At 41.3% G+C, this 19685-nt stretch overlaps 1 protein-coding gene across 2 annotated transcripts in view; it reads left to right on the forward strand.

Annotated features, from left to right (window-relative positions):
* Positions 1 to 19685, forward strand: part of LOC148026366 (protein CHROMATIN REMODELING 35-like) — an 83176-nt gene that overhangs the window by 13815 nt on the left and 49676 nt on the right. For both annotated transcript variants that reach the window (XR_015692828.1, XM_087690800.1), the window contains exon 2: positions 14285 to 15288. Coding sequence is in view for 1 of the 2 variants with exons in the window: in XM_087690800.1 (XP_087546926.1) it covers positions 14285 to 15288 (1004 nt within the window). In the remaining variant the exon portion in view is untranslated. The remainder of the gene's footprint in view (positions 1 to 14284; positions 15289 to 19685) is intronic.

The following is a 19685-nucleotide window of genomic DNA, read 5'->3' on the forward strand; positions in this document are numbered from 1 at the left end:
GTTGTAGGGATGATGCCTCTTGATCTGAAAATTCACGAAGTGTTGGGGAAAATGCAATGCGTGATGTTGTACAAGGTATGTAGCATGGACAACAAGTTGATAATGTTGTTTTAGACCAAAATGTGGGTCCCTCTAGACCTTTAGAATTGATAGCTGTCTTTTACCTTCTAGTGATTATTGCGATAGCCCGCTGCATGAATAACTATGTTTTACTCCCTTCTTTGTGCAGATTTCTGACACGTGCTGTGGCATGATTTAGACACGACAATGCAGTTTCTTTTGAGCTTCGGCTCCGTTGTATCAACTTCTCTTCTCATAGCATGACCACTGTGTTTTTGTGTTTTTGAGTTTCTCTTCTCTTTCAGTGTTTGCCGTACACACTGTGTCACTCTCCACAAACCCTACTGTCTCTTTGCATTGTCGCTTATTTTGACATGGTATCAAAGTTGTAGGGATGATGCTTCTCTATCTGAAAATTCACAAAGTGTTGGGAAAAATGCAATGCTTGATCTTGGACAAGGTTTGTAGCATGGACAACAAGTTGATAATGTTGTTTTAGACCAAAATGTGGGTCCTTCTAGGCCTTTAGACTCGACAACTATCTTTCACCTTCTAGTGATTACTGTGATAGCCCATTGCCCGGAGGACTACATTTCACTCCCTTCATTGTGCAGGTTTCCCACACGTCCTGTGGCCTGATTCAGACAGGATAGTAAAGTTACCTTTTGAGCTTCGGCTCCGCTATATTAGCTTTTCTTCTCATAGCATGATTTATGCATCATCACCGTGTTTTTCTTGTGTTTTTGAGTTTCTCTTCTTTCTTAGTGTTTGCCGTATACACTCTATGTTACACTCCCCACAAAGCTCATTACATTACGTAGGCGACCGTAACGGATGTCAGCCCAATCTGAAGGAGAATATGCTGAAGCAAACCCTACTGTCTCTTTGCATTGTCGCTTATTTTGACATGATATTAGAGCTGTAGGGATGATGCCTCTTGATCTGAAAATTCACAAAATGTTGGGAAAAATGCAATGGCTAATCTTGGACAAGGTACGTAGCATGGATAGCAAGCTGATAATGTTGTTTTAGACTAAAATGTGGGTCCTTCTAGGCCTTTAGGCTCGACAACTGTCTTTCACCTTCTAGTGATTATTGCGATAGCCCATTGCCCGGAGGACTATGTTTCACTCCCTTCATTGTGCAAATTTCCCACACGTGCTGTGGCGTGGTTCAGACAGGATAGTATAGTTACCTTTTTAGCTTTGGCTCGGCTTTATCAATTTTTCTTCTCATAGCATGATTTAGTGTATCATCATCGTGTTTTTCTTGTGTTTTTGAGTTTCTCTTCTCTCTGTGTTTGTCATATACACTTTGTGTTACTTCCTGCAAACCCTACTCTCTCTTTGCATTGTCGCTTATTTTAATATGGTATCAGAACTGTAGGGATGATACCTCTTCATCTCAAAATTCACAAAGTGTTGGGAAAAATGCAATGGCTGATGTTGGACAGATGACGTACTAGCGAGACAGTAGGGTTTGCGGGGAGGAATATGGAGTGAACTCGGCAAACATAGAGAAGAGAAGAGAAGAGAGAAGAAACTCTGATGAATGGAATGATGAAGTTCTGAATCTTGGAGTGAATGTGATACAAGGGAACAAGGGTGCCATAGCATAAGGAAGATGATGAAGACAGCCACGAATCACGAACCGCAATGTCCTCCTGAAGGGGTGTGAGGGTAGTGGAGAGGTTGGAGAGAAGGGGTGACAGACTGAATGAATCAGCTGTAAGGAATGAATGAGAGAGTGGCCTATAAATAGGCACAGTCAATCTAGGATGGCGCCTCTTTTTGGGGCTGTAAACCCTAAACGCAAACCCTAAACGTAAAACGCAAAAACACAAAAATGCAAACTGCGGGTGAAGGGTTTCTCAACACCCCCTCTCAGGTCCAAAAAGGGGAACAAGAGAAGAGTGAGATAGAGATGCAATGCGTATGCAGCAGATTGCTCATGCAACAGGTGCCACCTGGACAGTGTTTCTCGTGGGGAAATTGCTCACTTGCCTAAGCGCCCTAGTACATAGATGATGAAATCATGCAATGCATAGGAGGAATGTTGGACTTTGTGTGGTGCCGAGAACCATAAGGATATTCATGTACTCGATCTCGGGAGGTGGCTCCATGTTGACCAAGTGACCAAGGCAAGAAGATGTAGAGAACCCCTAAGATCCAAGATTTCCACCGGAAAGGGAACCTGTAGTAAAGAACGGTAGATAGAGTGAACTAGAGAACCCGAAACTCAACCTTGGGAGAGAAGCCACTAGCTCTGTGCATCCGTGTTGGAAGGAATACGAAGACCTTGTCACCAAGTCGCGGCTGAATCTCCAAGGTCTCGATCTAGGTGGTACCTGAAGAGCATGGGTATCAGTAGAAGAGATGACTGGTCGAAGACAACCACCCCAAGAAAGTAGAGGATGGGTGAAGAACTTCATGTGGAGTAGGTTCCCCTCTGAGGTGGGAGGTGGAGAGGCTCTCGCTGAAGTCGAAGAAGAAGTAGATGCCCCCTCTGAGGGCAAATAAATAACATTTTCCTCTGAATCCCCCTTTGAAGTAGATAGGGAATCCAAATACTCATGGATCACGGACTCCGAAATGTCTGATGACGAAGGAAGTACTGCCGGTCGTGCCAAAGAAGGTATCTGGGGTGCCGAAGAGCTCCTGGAGGTAGCCTCTCGAACCTGAGTAGTGGAGGGTGGGGAAGGCTAGGGCTCAGAATGAGCAAGAGGTGGGCAATAGTCGTTGTCTCTCAGTGGAGCAGATTGGGTAGCCGAAGAAGAGGAAGGAGTCGAGCAGCCACTGTCTCTCGAAGGAGCAGATTGACGATGAGATGGTATCAAACAATCACTGTCTCTCAATGGAGTGGATTGCAGAACTGCGGGCCGTGGTAGTCACTGTACCCGAAAATAGGTGGGAGAAGACTGTCGTTGGCATTGCGACGATCTCGAGGAGGTCATAGCGCCAATCGATTCTCCATGTGCTCAAAAGGACTTAGTGCGTATTGGATGCGTCTTATTGCCTTGAGCATAGTACTCTGATAGCCAATGCAGAACGATCTTTGTGGCCCAGAAAGGAGAGGTGGCACAAGGAATGCTTGGTGGAAGACGTATATACTCTGGGGGGGGTGGGGAGCAAAGGTCGAAGTTGGCAAGCATCGGTGGTGTGTTTGGTGATGCCACAGTGGGAGCATCCAGTAGTCTGGACATTTGTTGGTAAAGAAGCCATGGATAACAGTGTGCCTTGCTGAAGAAGGAAGAGGTTAGCCACCATGAACCATGAATCGCAATGTCTGCCTCAAGGTGTGTGAGGGCAGTGTGAAGCACGAACGGCAATGTCCGCCTCAAGGGGTGGGAGGGTAGTGGATGTGTGGTGACAGACTGAATGAATCAGCCGTAAGGAATGAATGAGAGAGTGGCCTATAAATAGGCACAATCAGTCTAGGATGGCGCCCCTTTTTGGGGCTGCAAACCCTAAATGCAAAAAACACAGAAACACAAAAATGCAAACTGCGGGTGAAGGGTGAAGGGTTTCTCAACACTTCTAGGCCTTTAGCATGAGGAAGAGGAATTTGATGACAAGTTTAAATATCACTTGAGGACAATGTTGAGAGATAGACATGTGAACCCACTGTATCCAAGGTTGGATAAGGGTAGATGAGAGGGTAGGGGAAAACCTAACCCTAGCCATCCAGAGGCTATATAAATAGCCCTAATGGTCACTCTCGGTAGATGAGAGAGAACCCAATTGTACTTTGAGCAACTTAATAAGCAAGATCTTGTTCTTGTACTTTGAGCTCTCTTCTCCCTCTTGTGCACATCTTTTCATGTTGCAACTCTGATATTCCAACATGGTATTAGAGCCATCTTTGATCCATTGAGCTTCCCCTAACTTCATCTCAGCCTAAGTGCACAAGAAAAGTTTCATTTTTCATCTTATCCTCTCAATCTCCATAGCCAATTCTGGACTTGCATACTTTGGAGGAGTAGGTGTGGCCAAAGGAGGGAGTATCAGCTCACAATTTCTTCAGTGGATCTCTTCTCCACCTCAGGGCACGGTTGCTTGTCATGTAAACCACTGACATTGTCCGCTCCAAGAATCAGCATTGCTGAAATACGTAGAAAAAGGCGTAGATTTTGTCCGAGCAGATTCAACCTGATCATGCTCATCACAAAGGGCATAATGGTGGCGGCTACCATGGGGTTTAGATAGCTCCCCAAGTGGGCTATCCCCACCTAAGAGGGCTTGGCAAAATTCATTCTCTATTGGCCACATTGATCAAAACCCTAACTGTGTGTTTGGTTGGCAGCCATAGCCAAAAGCTTTAAGCTTTCTTCTTTCAACCTTAATCATCCTGGCTGACATTAATAGTGATTCTAATAATTGATTAACCTTGTCTAGAGTTCATTGGGCTGGACACACTTGGTGGACATCATCAAGTTCATCAAAAGATTGACATTTCATATCTCAAGTGAGGCATAAATTGTGAGATGAGTGCATGTAGGCACTAATGTTATATTTCTCAATCATTGCTTGCTGAAGTTTATTAGAATTTTGAATGTTAAACTTGAGATATGCATGCCATTTAGCATTTTAGCACGGTCATTAAGTGCTTATCCCATTAAGTGACAATGTAAGGCTATGTGTAAACCTATAAACACATAGACTATGTCATTGATCCTCTCCAAATGTTATCTTACTGTTTTTTTTCTAATAAGTTCTAAATCACTTTCAATTTGATGTGTACTTTGCATAATTTTATCTACTTCCACTCTTATTGTCTACTTTGTAAAGGAATAGACACTGCCATTGCCTTGTGCAATAAGTAAGACCTTCCTATCATGGTCTATGCCGATGTTAGACCTTGAATTGGCAAGTTTGATGTCCAGGATTTCCATCCATGGCAAGTATGTGTGAAATATAAAATGATGGAGAAGGGTGACTGGCTCTTCATCAAAGGGACCAAGGTCATTGACCCATCCAATCCTAGAGATGCAGTAGATGATGAAAGAGCCCAAGCTATCATAATGTTGCGTTTGGATAAATCCTTAATCCACCATATTGACCAACTTTCAACAGCAAAAGAGAATTGGGATGAGCTCGAGAAATTGTATGGTACAAAAGAGAACTCCAAAATGTTTCTCAAAATAGAGTTTTTGATCTTGGAATATAAGAAAGGAGAAGTCTTGGGGAAGTTCATTTCGCACATGAAAGGGATAATGGCCCAACTAGCTCCAGTACAAGCTCCATTGTGCAGAAGATACCATTGCGATACTTTTAAAAGTTGTAAGGAATGTCTTTCCAAGTGTTATAACTACTCTAACAAATGTACCAAATCCTACACTTGAAAGTGTCATTCAGTCTTGTTTGGATGAGGAGACAAGAACCAAGGGTTCCAGTGAAGTATCTACCTAGCCTCCCGTGATCAATTCCTTGTTCATTTTGTTTCTACTAAATGTCTCTTCTGCAATAAAAAGGGACATACTGTAAGCAACTGTTAGACAAAGTATCCCAACAAGATGACGTGCAATAAATGTAAGCAAACGGGAAACATAACCAGTAAATGTCCTAACTCCACTGAAGCGCCAAAAGAATTGGAGGCCAACTATGTTTCCAACGCACTGATGATCGACTATTCTAAATCTATAAATCCTCTACCTATAAGCACTCTTGTAGCTTGATTTATAAAGACTCTTCCTTTCGGGGGGATATTTCTAAGCCATGTAATCCAATGCCACTTTGGCATTGAGGGGGGGTGTTGAGAGATGGGCATGTGAATCCACTGTATCCAAGGGTGGATGAGGGTAGATGAGTGTGAAGTTTGAATGGATTGGAGGGCAGGGCAACCCTAACCCTAGCCATCTAGAGGCTATATAAACAGCCCTAAGGGTCACTCTCAGTAGATGAGAGAGTACCCTAGTTGTACTTTGAGTAACTTAATAAGCAAGATCTTGTTTTTGTAATTTGAGCTCTCTTCTCCCTCTTGTACACATCTTTTCATGTTGCAACTTTGATATTCCAATAGACAACAGCTGAAATGTATATGCAATTGGCAAATGATCCTTAGTTCATGCACTTTTTGAACCCCTTAAAGGAGGGTAGTAAAGGCAGCTCCGGGACAACAAGATGCATTGAAGGAAGAGCCAATACAATAGGATGATGTTCCAAATGTGGGTAGTAAGCAGAAGCAAATGGTGCTAGTGGGGCAATTGATGCATATGCAAAGCCAACTTGGAAGTGTCAATCCAAAGTTTTTTTAACAGCAAGGTATGCATGCAATTATGGGGCAGCCAGGTTACTTTGGTAGTGGCACTAGTTTCCATGCTATGGTGGGTTAGGAACCGTTGATGGGAATATATGTCACAACTCCTTATCATATGTAGCAACCAATGCGTGGTGTGTAAGGCCCAATGTATTTGGGTATGGCTGGTAATATGCATAACCCCATGTATAACAATGTTGACATAATGTTGGGGTACAAAATGGCAAGTTTGGCAATGTATATATGCTTCCCATTGTGTTTGGAACTCATGGTATTAATGTTGGTCATGCAAATGCTTTGTATAGTGCTGGTCATGAGGAAAAATGCAACTAGTAATATATGCAATGTATGGGAAAATGTATCTTGGTATGGTTGGTAGTATACAAATTTCCTTGCACAGTCACATTGCAATGGTCCAAAGTATGCAAACAAGAATGTTTCCTAATGCATCTGGTGCTCCTAAATGTCGGGTACACAGGAGGGGCTAGTTAATTGGATTCAATGTTGCATATTAGTTAAGTTAGAATTGTAGTAATGTGAAAGTATAAAGCATTGCAATGCTTAAGGGGAATAAAAGCTCACAACCTAGTGGAGGTTTTGAGGCAAGTAAAGTTAGAGGTAAAGTTTCCATATGCTTCTTGGTGAAGCTTTAGCATTGTTTCACCAATAGATGAAAAGTTTGGGCTTACTCAGTTTCAACAAAGCAAGGGTTTGGAGTATTGTCTAATACTCAAGGGGAAGGTAGCACTTTCACTCTGCTGGTTGTGGACAGCTCTTGTATGTAGTGGATGTCAGATGTATTCAGCATGCATCCAAGGTACTGTGCTGATAGTATGTCTGCCATGAGGTAACTACTCAATGTATTAGTCATTGTGAGATGTATGCAGATGAGTATGAGTTTCACCCGATCACTGAAACTATACTTTTGTATTAGTTTATGATTAAGTTGGCATGAGTTCTTGCCTCAATTTTGAGACAAAAATTCTGATCACTTTCAGCTTAGTTTGAGAATCATTTATGGTCACTTTGGGATTAGTTTTATATCAGTTTTTGCATTGATTACTGATCAGTTTTACAATCAATTTGTGATTAGTTTGGGATCACACTTGTAGCAATTTTTGACCAGTTCTCAGTTCAGCAAGTGATCAATTCATTATCAGTTCATACTAAGTTTTCAATGGTCTACAGTTGGTCCCATGGATAGCAACATGTTAATAAATGCCATTGACAATTTCAGCCATGGTTTATGTTCAATTAATGTTTTTCTATGGTTGATAGTTAGAATAGTTCAGAAACATGAGTTATGGATACATCCCATAGGTTTCTAGTAGCAGTTTTGGACTATTTTTCAGATTCGTGTCATATTTTAATTGGTTAGAAAATTTCAGTAAGGTTTGGGGCATGTGGCATGGTTGGATAATAGTGGCCAATGTTGTGACTGTGATGCCTTATGGAAATTCTAGTGTAGTATGCTTTTCCTTTGGCACAATGCAGTGCAATTGAGGATGATTGCAAGGATTTCAAGGGGGAGCTCTATCACAAGGACGTGAAATTTTGAGATGCTTGAATCTTGCTAATAACATTTGATTAAGTTATTAATCAAAATGTGCAAGGTTGTTTAGCACGTGTTGCACATGGTAGTTATTTCACGGTAATTGTTAGCAATCATGTTTATCATGCCTTGTTATCTCCGGCCTGTGAGCCTTAGTTTGAGTCAAATGAGGACTTTTGGAGCTTGAATAGGTTTGTCATGTGTTTTGATGGGGGAGGTTGCTCATTCTAGAGTGGCTATCTGGGTGCATTTCTTTTGTTTGTTGGGTTCTAGTGTGTTTTCCATGAATAGTTTCTGTATTTCCTAGGCTGTCCACACCTATCGGACATTGTCCTTATGTCGGATTTTTTGGTGGCCAAAGGAGAGGACATAGAGCTGCGTGGAGCTGCATCACACCATCTATTGTTGAGGTGACCATCCCAGATTGCTCCAGACACCCTCTTAAATTTGCGTTTTGTTGTCACGCAGCCAGTTCCCTTGCAAGTAGCTTGTTTTCTCCCCTCTTTTCTTGCATTTTGCTGCTAGCTATTGTCTGCATCAGCAAATGCAAACTTTGGTTGCATAGAGGACAGTTGTTTTCCTCCAGATGGACCATCTACATCGAATCTTTCAAGATCCTGTAGCCGCTTTTTAGTGTTTGAGGGCGTGTCTCATCCAAATGCATTTTCTCTTGTAGGGTATCAAAGATGTCTTATCAGCAGTTCTTTGCTGACTCAGAGGATGAGGTCTCTATCCCTTTATCTAAGAGATGGAGAGAATTTTATGCTAGTTCACGTGACAAACGGAGGTCTCCTAGCCCGTTTGTAAGGGATCCTCTCCTCCTTGTTCTCTCCATGTTTCATAGAAGGCCTGTTCTGTTGGCCTTTATATGCTATTCATGGCACCTGCTATACAAGTGCCGTATTCCCTTCTTTACCCAAAGAGGATCGGCTTGATGGTTCAAACTACTCGCTTTGGTCGTGTAAAGTGGAGTATATTCTTGATACCTTTGATATTTGGGAATTTGCTACCCACCCTATTTCTTGTCTAGTGGAGGATCCCATCGTTGGATCATCGATGGATCGTGCGGCCTTATGGGATTTGCTCAAGTCTAGAGCTCGATGTCTCCTCTTTATGAGCTTATAAGATTATGTCCTAGTGTATGTGTGCATGTTGCAAGCAGTTATGTTTATCATGCCTCGTTATCTCTTGCCTGTGAGCCTTAGTTTGAGTCAAATGAGGACTTTTGGAGCTTTGATAGGTCTATCATGTGGTTTGATGGGGGAGGTTGCTCATTCTAGAGTGGTTATCTAGGTGCATTTTTTTTGTTTGTTGGGTTCTAGTGTGCTTTCCATAAGTAGTTTCTACATTTCTTAAGCTGTCCACACCTATCGGACATTGTACTTACCAGTTGCTCCTATGCCTTTTGTCCAGCATGGACATGATGATAGAAAGAAGGATGTTTCCCAAGTTGGTATCGAGCGTGCATCCCTTTCGGTTGGTTGGAATTTGCCTCCTCAGGATGATTTTTGGGTCATTGTGGTTAGATGTAATGCTACACAGGAGTTTCGTTCGCCAATCACCTTCTCATTCTATCACTCAGAATTTTCAATGCAGAGATAGGGTTTAATAGGAAACCTTAATCTTCATGTGTTCCTGCGGTTGGTGCGGATGATAAAAGTGCTTTTGATTTTGCTTTGCGCTTTGACGCACGTGGGAGGCTTGTGCCTCCTTGGGATGTTTTCCATTCTCAGCAACAACAGTTTCCTTCTCGTGCTTTGATTGCTAGTTTGTAGAGAACAGATCTTGTAGATGTTATTCGAAGTGAGATGGAGAGATTTTAGATAGCTAAAGCTATTGATGTTAAAGGGAAAGGGAAAGTGGTGATTTAGTAGTTTTCTTTTCTGTGATTTATCATGAGACTTGCTTTATGCAATGTTAAAGGCATTTCTTCGGGCAATAAGCAAAATAGGTTGTGGAAAGTTGTGTTTGTTGGAAATTGGGATGTTTTTTGTGCTGTGGAGTACAAATAGCATGCTTTGGCAGGATCTTCTTATGTATATAAGGATTATACATTCTTTTTTTGTTGTCATGCTCCATATAAATTTGGATTTATGTTGGCTGTCAGATCTTCATTGCAACCATCTTTGGTTTTTTGAGACCCTCGTGGGAGATTTTTGTGGCTGGTGGTCGTGTATGCTCCTTCTACTAATTGGGAATGTCATTAGCTTTGGGATGATTTGCACTGCCTTGCCATGGCTCGTCAAGGCTTTGTTATGGGTGATTTTAATGCATGTGTATCTGTGGATCAAGCGGCTTCACCGCACTCAGTCATGAATGGTCCTAAGCAACAGGCTTGGGATGCTTTGGCAGCTATGTCATTGGAATAGGACATGTGGTCCTGGATGCATCCTTCTTAGTTTGGATATACTTATCGTTCCCTTTAGCATCCAAACACTTGGGTGAGACTGGATAGGATCTACATTTGTCAGAGCGGTTCTTTTCTTCCAACAATCATTGATATGTGGGTGGAGTGACAACATGTATTGTCAGACCACTATCCTTTGGTCTTGGATTTGACCCATAGACCTATTCATGCCTTTAAGGCTCTAGTTGCCCATTTGCCTCTTCGTTTCAACCAATCCTGTTTGCTACAAAATCAGTTTTTGGAATTTATTCAGCAAGTAATTGCTTCTTTTAGCTCCAGGGTTCTATCTGGAGGGATGGAAGCATGGTTTGTTTTCAGGGATAATGCACGATCGTTATGCGGACAGTATGGTATTCAGCATGATTCCTCTTTACGAGCTGAATTGAGGCATGCACAATCTTTGTTGGCCCACTTGTTGTCACTATGTCAGTCAGGGGATACCACTAATGACTTGCTCACATGCATTGAATGGTTGAAATGCAGAGTTCAATCTATTTAAGAAGAGGAATATGCTAAATGTGTTATGGTGTTATGGTGACTGATCCTGCTTTCATTATTCAGATATGTGTTGACTTTTATAAATCATTGTTGGGTCCACAAGAGATTTTTTTTGATTCTGTTCCCTTTGCTCGCCGATACATTTGCGATTTGGTTGGTAACCAGGTTAAGCCAGAATGGGTTGATTTGATCGAGGCTGATATTTCGGAGGATAAAGTGGAAGAGATGCTGTCCCATTTGCCTTGAAGGAAAAGCCTTGGCTGGGATGGGCTTCCTAATGAGTTGTTTTCAGCTTGTGTTGAGCAGCTTAAGGACCCATTAACTCGCCTGTGTCAGCAGGTGTGGAATTCCGGTATGGTGCCTTTAGAGAGGAAGAAAACTGTCATTCGATTATTGCCAAAGTTTCCCTCTCCAACCTCTTTTGCCAAAGTTTCCCTTCAGAGAGGAAGAAAACAATGGAGACCCATTTTTGTTATGGGTTCTTTAGATAAAATCTTTTGTAAAATCATTGCCAACAGATGGCAGAAAGTATTTTCGCACTTGGTTCATCCACGTCAATAAGGTTTCATTAAAGGGTTGGAATATGATGCACAACATTTTGAATGTTCAATTGGGGATTGACTATGCTAAAGCTTTAGGCTGGTTGGTTGTTAAGCTTCAACTTGATATTGAAAAGGCATTTGATCATGTTAGCTGGTCTTTTTTGCGGCAGCTAATGTCCTCCATGGGATTTGGTCCTCACATGATTTCTCTTGCTGATATCATTAGTCAGGGTGCTCTGGCCTGTATTGCCCTTAATGGAGGGATCACAAATGAAATTGGCTTTTTCGATCTCTTTGGCAAGGCTGCCCTCTCAGCCCTTTGTTGTTTGCTTTAGTCACTCACCCGATACTCTCATTGTTGGATAAGTTGGCTGATCAAGGCGAGATTGTTGGCTTGTCTCTTCCCAGCGGTCCCAAACTTTTGGGTCAATCTTTGGCAAATGATTCTTTTATGTTCCTTTAGAATGATTGCACTAACATTAATTGGGCAATGGTTGTGTGGAATCTTTTTGCTATGGCATTGGGACTTCATATTAATGCTGAGAAATCTACATTGCTCTCTTGTATGGAGAATGATTTGTAGGCTACAGCCTTGGGCTAGCATGGAGTTGTGATTTCTAAGGGAGATATAACCAGACACTTGGGTTATCCTATTGGTGTGGATGTAGCTCTGCGGGCCTTGCTTGATTGGATGTCATGCTGTATTCATGATTGGTTCATGTACAAGAAATCTCAAGGGTGGCATGTTCATGTGAGACTTAAAGTTGCTGAATGCATCATGATCAGTATGATTTCGTTTTTTCTACCATTGCTTCCTTGGACTAAGAAGTCTCTTTTGGAACTGGTTTAGCCTATTTGATTCATGTTGTGGAAAAAGAAAGGGAATCGTTTAGACTAGGTGTGGATTTTGTGGGAGCATGTGACTACTCCTAAAAGGATAGGGGGAGCAGCTTTATTAGATGTTAATTTGCATATGGCTGCTTTGAGGCTAGCTGTTTTGCAGGCACTATGTGTAGAGAGTCATCCTTGGTCGGATATTGCAAAATTTTTGATAGAAAGGACTGACATCTCTCAGGGTAGCACGGTTATTCATGCTTCTTGGTGGCATATGCTTAATTTCATGAGGCCTATTAAGGTGTCCCAATCTTTTCTCCTTTCACATTTGATTGCATCTTGGCAGGAGATGTTATGTTTTGCATTTTTGGCACCCTCCTAATTTTCGTGAGGAGGAGAATTTGTTGCAAGGAGTACTCGCTACCTCCACTTTGTTGGATTGGCGTGATAAAGATTTGCAGCGAGACAAGTTTAATTGAATGGCTCGTTTGGGGTTGCCGATAGTCCTTGATGGTGTCATTCCTGGGCAGGCCATTCTTTATTCTTTTTGGCGTATTCCTCACTACTTTCGGGTGCCTCGAGGATATCACGACATTTGGTCGTCCATACATGACAGACTTCTAAGGTTCTCACATTTGCCCGCGTTCAGCCATTGTCTCCCTGGTATGATTGGATGTTTGTGCTTCCTGATGATTTCGAGAAAAGGTCATCTATGAGATATATCATTAGATGGTGGAGGCCAAGAGATGGGTCACGGGAAAGGCTAATAAATTATGGCATATTCGGGATAGCAAAAAGAAATGGCAGGAAAGATTCTTCCAACTTTGGAAGTCTAAGGTTCCTTATCAAGGTAAAGTGTTCATGTGGATGTTGCTTATTGGGTGGGGTTCTTCCAACTGGGGATGTGTTGCATGCCTGCAAGATCTCTGTTGGTTGTTGTGTATTTTGCACTATATGTCATGAGATATTGCTTTATCTATTTGTCTCTTGCCTTGTTTCTCGACAGATTTGGAGTTTTGTTTCCCGTGTGTGGACTTGGGTGACTCAGCACCAGATATCAGCTTGTTCGTGGATTATGGCGAAGATGACCTCCATGTCTACTTTGCATTCAGATTATTCCTGCGTGTTCTATTTCCTTAGATGGACATCCCTGTGGCATATTTGGCGTAATCGGAATGCCTTTATTTTTGATTTTGTATCGGGCGTTGATGGTCATGTGGCCCATGTTCGTGGTTAGTGTTATGGCAGATCTCCTCTATGGTGTCAGCTGATCTGGTTCTTCTTGACATTGCTGCTCTCTGGCTGGATATTGTTCATTTCACACCAGCTGTCCTCCTTTGTGTGTGATATTTTTGTGTCAGAGTCTTGGTAGACTTTCATTTGTGTCTGTTTTTTCTTTGCTGACCTGATGGTCTGATGTAAATATTTACTTAATTAAATTATCTTCACGAAAAGACAAAAGAGAGAGATTGGCTTTTGATGTTGCTGGTAGAGTCATCACTCCACAGGATGAAGGTATCTCGGTTCTTCCCACCTAGCCGATGTGCCTTTGTCTTTACTGTCTGAATATCAGCAGCCGAACCCCTTTGTGGTGTTGGGGGACTTCTTTGAAGATGTTGTTCTGGAGACATTGGCAGCTAAAGCCCAGGCCCATGTAATCCCACCAAAAACTCTTGATCTTTTTTGTCTCTTGAGTCCTCAGGTGCCTTTTTTGGTCTAGGATGTTTGAACTTTTCAACTCTCTCACAAGTACAAGGTGGTAAAATATGGATGTTCTTTTGCAGATGAGTAGTGCAACAAGTGAGGTATGACCTGCCATGTATGGTTATCATTTTGCAGTCATATCCTGCATAGTAGGTATCATAAACTTGCTATCTCTGAGGATTCTGAGTTTCGAATAACATTTTAGAAAGTAACTTTCTATCAAGAAAAACAATTATCTTCCTTTTTCTTAGGCAGTAATAATGACCATAGCAAGGTATCTTCCTCTTCTACAACTTATGTGATAAGATTTGTAATACCTCTGTTTGTTTGCTTGCTTATTTGATTTTCCAAGAGCTCTTCACCTTTCTGCTAACACGATTCTCTTCTTTAGTTGTGGATTCTCATTAAAGCCTATGCCTTTTATGATTACAGGCACTAAATCCAAGAAAAAAACAGACTTTAGTCAGTATGGGAGCTTGTCAGATGAGGTCCTTCTTCATGAAGAGATTTGCGAAAACATCAAACAAAGTGTACAGGACTTGCGGCAGATGATCAAAACACATAAGTCAAAGACATTATGCATGCTAGAAACACCTGAACTCAAATCTATCATGCCTCCTGTACAAACGACCGTTGGGGTTCTACCTGCCTTAGAGCATGTTCCACAGGAAACTGTTCATGCATCTTTGAATTTGAAAGAAGGCTTAGGCATCCAGATGTCACCAAACTTTGATGTTGACAGTGTTTCTATTGGTGCATCTGCACCATTTTACAGCTGCTGTGGGAGTACGACAGAGTCATGCAGCAAGGGGAAGCTCCAGGAAGAGACCCTCCAAGGTTGCACGAGTATACAAAGTGGTTCCTTTCAGCTAGATACTAGGAAAATAACAAATGTATGCAAGGTATTTAGCTGTCTGTTGCAGGACTTGGCACAGAATGGCATTGTTATTAAGGCATCAAGCTCATGGGAGTCTACGGGAGGAGTAATGCCAGTGTTTTCAGGTGCCAGGTTCTTGATTCCTAACAGCATTAATGTAGACTGTGTCAGCCAAGAAGCACTATCCAGTCCAGATCTAGGGGAATTCTTGGAAGTCCAAACTGTCGAGCGAGCTGATATTAAAAGAAGTGCATGTGGCAAAGGTTCAGAAAATTCTGAGGAGCTCAAAAAACATCAGACTGCTCAGGAGGCTTATATTATGAGAGATGTAAGTTGCAAAGAAGCAAGTATATTCGAAGCCTTTCAAGCACATCAGGATGTAGAAGCTGCAGAGAGTCAAATCCATACTTTAATGGATGCCAAAGAAGGTACAGAAGGATCTGACACAGAAAGTGGTTGGAAAAGAAGATGGGAGGATCTGGAAGTTCCAGAATCAGATGGAGACAATCCTTTGAAAAAAATGTGGGAGGATATGGATTTCTGTCGTGCCTGCCTAAATGTAAGCAAGCAGCTATAGTTTTCTGAAGTCTAAGAATCTGATTTGGATGTTGTGCTTGTTAACAGCAACAGTGCATGACTGTTAGATGTATTGACATAGTCATGTACTTCTTGAGGGCAGTTGTTGCATGGTTGTTAGACTGGATTGAACTACAGAAGTTATGTGAGAGCCGAGCTATCCTCTTAATCACAACTAAATAATATATAGCAATGACACTGGTAGTGGACAATGCACAGCTTGTCCTGAGAGAGCTGAGCTATCCTCTTAATCACAACTAAATAATACATAGCAATGACACTGGTAGCAGATAATACACAGCTTGTCCTGAGAAATTTACATGGATGATGGTGTACAATATCAGCATTGTCTGTGTTTATTTTTTGGCACTTCATATCTTCCTGCTTTTCCCCAGTTTGTTTGTTTGTCTTTTTTCAAAATTTTTATTTTGGGGGGGGGGGGGGTTCGAGTTTTCTGTTGTGATTTTTGTTTAACAGTTTCCCAAATCAGTGGTCTTCATTAACTACAATTGCCTTTGCTGGGTGAGATTAATGTGCCATCAGTTGCAGCTCATGGAAACCCTGACCAACAATATGTTTCTTTGTTTTGCAAAGGCAGCATTGTGATTGGGAATAACTGCTCCATATTAGACTCTAGATTATGTTAAGGGACTGAGGAGTAAGGACTCTAGGTCATGTGCAATGCTTCTTTGGAGTTTTCCTAGTGCAGAATTTTTAAGACTTACGGTGGGCATCCCTAGATCCTGCAAGTGTGGAACTACTCCAGAGATTTCACATTGCTTATAGTCTTCTTCGGCTACAACCCATCTTGTTGTCCAAGGCAGTTTACTCATTTCTTCAGAAAGAGAGATTTAATCGCATAATCAAGGAACTATAATTTATGTCTCTCAATACATTATGGAGCAACTGACCATGCTTTCCCATGTTTGTTTGATTTGTTGGGGCTCAAATATAAGGTTCTTCTTATTTCCCAAGAGAAGAAAACATTAGTAACACCTCAGAATTATCCTAGAGGTAAAACACCAAAAGTCCTTTGAGAGATTGCTAGGTGCATATAATAAAAACGGTGGTTGAATGAATAACCAATCTGGTGGACTATAATGCTAGACCATTTGTAGTGCTAAGTGAAAGAGGGTGCTGGAGTCCCATATCTACATAAAAGCATCTCTCCTTCTCTTGTGCTCAGGGTCCCTTTGAAGTCTCTCCCATCTTTTGTAGTGAAACTCTGTAGTGGAAACAATCTATTAAGGTCAATGACATGGCTACACATGGCAATCCAAATGGACCAAGCAATGATGCAAGCAATAGACTCCCATCTGTGATAGTACTCCTCAGTCCATTGGGGTCTGTAAGTAATCTGGAAACGGATTCCTGCTCAAATGTTAACTAAGGATAAGAAATGTGTGACTCTCCTGAAAATCCTCACAAAAACATGTTGGGCCTCTAGCTGTGATCGAAGCTACTGCCCCCCAAGTTGATACATAGTCTCAATTGTGCTATGAAAGACAATCCTAAAAGCTCTCCTGCACAACTCTTGGGCTCTGGGACAATCCCATCAATGGTACCTCTGGGTCTGCTCTCTCTCGACATCTCACACATTCTACAAGAGCCTTGCCATAGGCCAGGCACATTGCCCAATTTTTGTGGGATGTTAGTGATAGGAAGAGAGAGAATTCATGGGTATGAAGTTATCATCAAATCTCCTCCCAAAATCTTTCAAGAAAGGCATAAAGATGCACTGTTTGTCACAACGATGGGTGGCTGGTCCCCCAGCTCTGATCTTGCTCATTTGAATCCTCCTCGCAAACCAACGAAGGCTATATTGTAGGATGTGCATAGGGAGGTGGAAAGGAGAGGAATTATGCTTGGAGAGGTTGGTTAGACAGTGTTGCCCGCTAGCTCCATATCTTTTACTGCTCTTTTCGGAGGTGTTGTTTTATTTCCTACCATAAAGGCTTTATTGGGATCCACTCTATTTAAACTTGGAGCTGTAGTGGTAGCTGCTGTAAGCTTTTTAGAGCTTCCATTCAGACTTAATCTTTAGGAGAAATTGCATCAGCCACAATTGCTAGCTTCCGTTGGTCAAAAATATGCAGTTGCCTTTACCAAAATGGTCTCCAATGGCTGAGAAGCGGTCCCAAAAGAAGGTAACAACAGTCCAACACCTCTTCCCAACAGCTCCAAAATGTAGAAATGAGATTTCCTTCTCTCTTCAGCCCCAATTCAGCTTTCCCAAACTTGCATGGGCAAGTTTTGCCAAGTGATAGCCTTCTAAATTGAATTTCCACATTATCCAGCCCATTAAATTATTTTTCAAAGTATAATTAGTTTAAATTAACATAATAATTATTCATGCATTCAAAAAAATAGTCTAATTGGCCAACAAATAAATTGGCTAGGCCAAAATTTTCCCCAAGTATCTCGGAGCACTTATTTGCCTTAGACCTACATTAATTAGTTGATTGGCTAAGCCAAAATTTTCCCCAAGTATCTCAGAGCACTTATTAGCCTTGAGATTGGCATCAATTAGGTAATTGATGCCAAGTCTCTAGTGTCACCACCACGAACACTTCTGGCTAATTAAAGTGTTCTAGGCCAATATCTGACACCAAAAACCACCTAGAACCTAACGGACATAACTTGTTACAACTTTTGCCTTTCGCAGTGGGCTATATTATGGTGTCCTTGGCCTGCTACCGTAAAATAATTTGCTTACACATCACATGTGCATCTCACGTTTGTATGTTTAATTATTAAATTAATCAAATGCTAAGTAAAGCATTTAAATTTCACATCCCCATGACAAACCTCCCCCTTGAAATCTTTGCAACCATCCTCGATTGCACTACAATGTGGCAAAGCAAAGTATACTACATTGGAATTTTCAAAAGGCATCATAGTCAAAATAACATAGTATGCTACTGCCAAACGCTTCTTGAAAATTTCTAGTTTGCATAAAAATAGCAAAAAACTGAAAAAGAATCCAAAATTGCTGCCAAAAAATCATGGGATATATTCATTTCCCATGTTTCTCAACTATTTTTGCTAAGCAACAATAGTAAAGCATAAATTGAGCATAAACTATGGTTGAATTGTCAATGGCATTCATTGAACATGCTATTGTCCATAGAACTAGCTAAATACCACTAAGAATTGAGCATAAACTGATCATAATTGGATCATATGGTGATCACAAAATTGATCACAAATTGATGTAAATGTATGGGTTCAGAGTGTGGTAAAAACCATAACCATCTACATACAAACTACAGTGACTAGTAGACTAAATAGTGACCTCATGGTAGACATACTGTCAATACAGTACCTTGGATGCATGCTGAAGTCTGAGATTCACTATAAACGAGAGCTGTCCATCAGTGGAGGAGTGGAAGTGTTATCTCCTCCTTGAGTATCAAACAATGCTTTGGATCCCTGCTCTACTAAACTTGATTGTGAGTCCGATTCAATGTCGGTTCTAATTGAAAAGTCTTGAGGTAAAGTTGCAGCAACTAAGGATGGTCTACAAAAGTTATCTTTTTCCTTCCACTTGGCATCCATTGGTGAACAATTTTGAAAATCTACCAAGTATCTTCTGGAGTCTCTACCTTTGATCTTTCTCTCTTGATGTGTCAAATTCTGCTCGGGTACCAAAGTCTCATCTAGCTCCTTAACCTTTGATTGAATTTTAGCATAAACATCCTTGGGCACAATACCATGAAAAGGCCAAAACAAGCTCATGTGAAAGGCATTGTGTATCTGCTAGTGTTGAGGCAATTTCAGCCTATAAGCAACATTGTTGATCCTCTCCAACACCTAGAAGGGCCTATAATATCTCCAACACCTAGAAGGGCCTATAATATCTTTAATCTTTTTTATCCTTGCCTTTTTAAAATGTAGCAACGCATAATTGCCCTCTACAAACTGCAAAGCACATCTACAATGATTAACTACATTCTTTTGGTTCGCTTGAGATCTCTAAAGAGCATACTTCACCTTTGCATAGGGTACATCCATGTTTTCCATATACTGGTCAACCTGAAAGATCTTGTCCTTTGTGTGCCACAACTCGGCCATTGTGCATTAAAACAGCCCCGATGGTGTTTCCACATGTATCACATTGAACAACAAATAACTTCCTTAGATTAGGCAACACAAACACAGGATTTGAAGTCATTTTATTTCTTTAGCTTTTGAAATACTGAAATTTCCATCCCAGTCCACTTAAAAGGCACACCCTTCTTTTGGAAAGCATACAATGGAGATGCAGTTTCAACAAAGTTGCGCACATACTTCCTATAATAGGAATATAGACCCAAAAGCTGTGGATCTCATGCATATTTTTTAGCAGTGGCTATGAACGTATTGCCTCAATCTTTGTAG

Source organism: Lygodium microphyllum, chromosome 13 (genome assembly GCF_053477565.2).
Source record: "Lygodium microphyllum isolate KBCC chromosome 13, Lygodium_microphyllum_v1.1.10, whole genome shotgun sequence".
Taxonomy (NCBI): domain Eukaryota; kingdom Viridiplantae; phylum Streptophyta; class Polypodiopsida; order Schizaeales; family Lygodiaceae; genus Lygodium; species Lygodium microphyllum.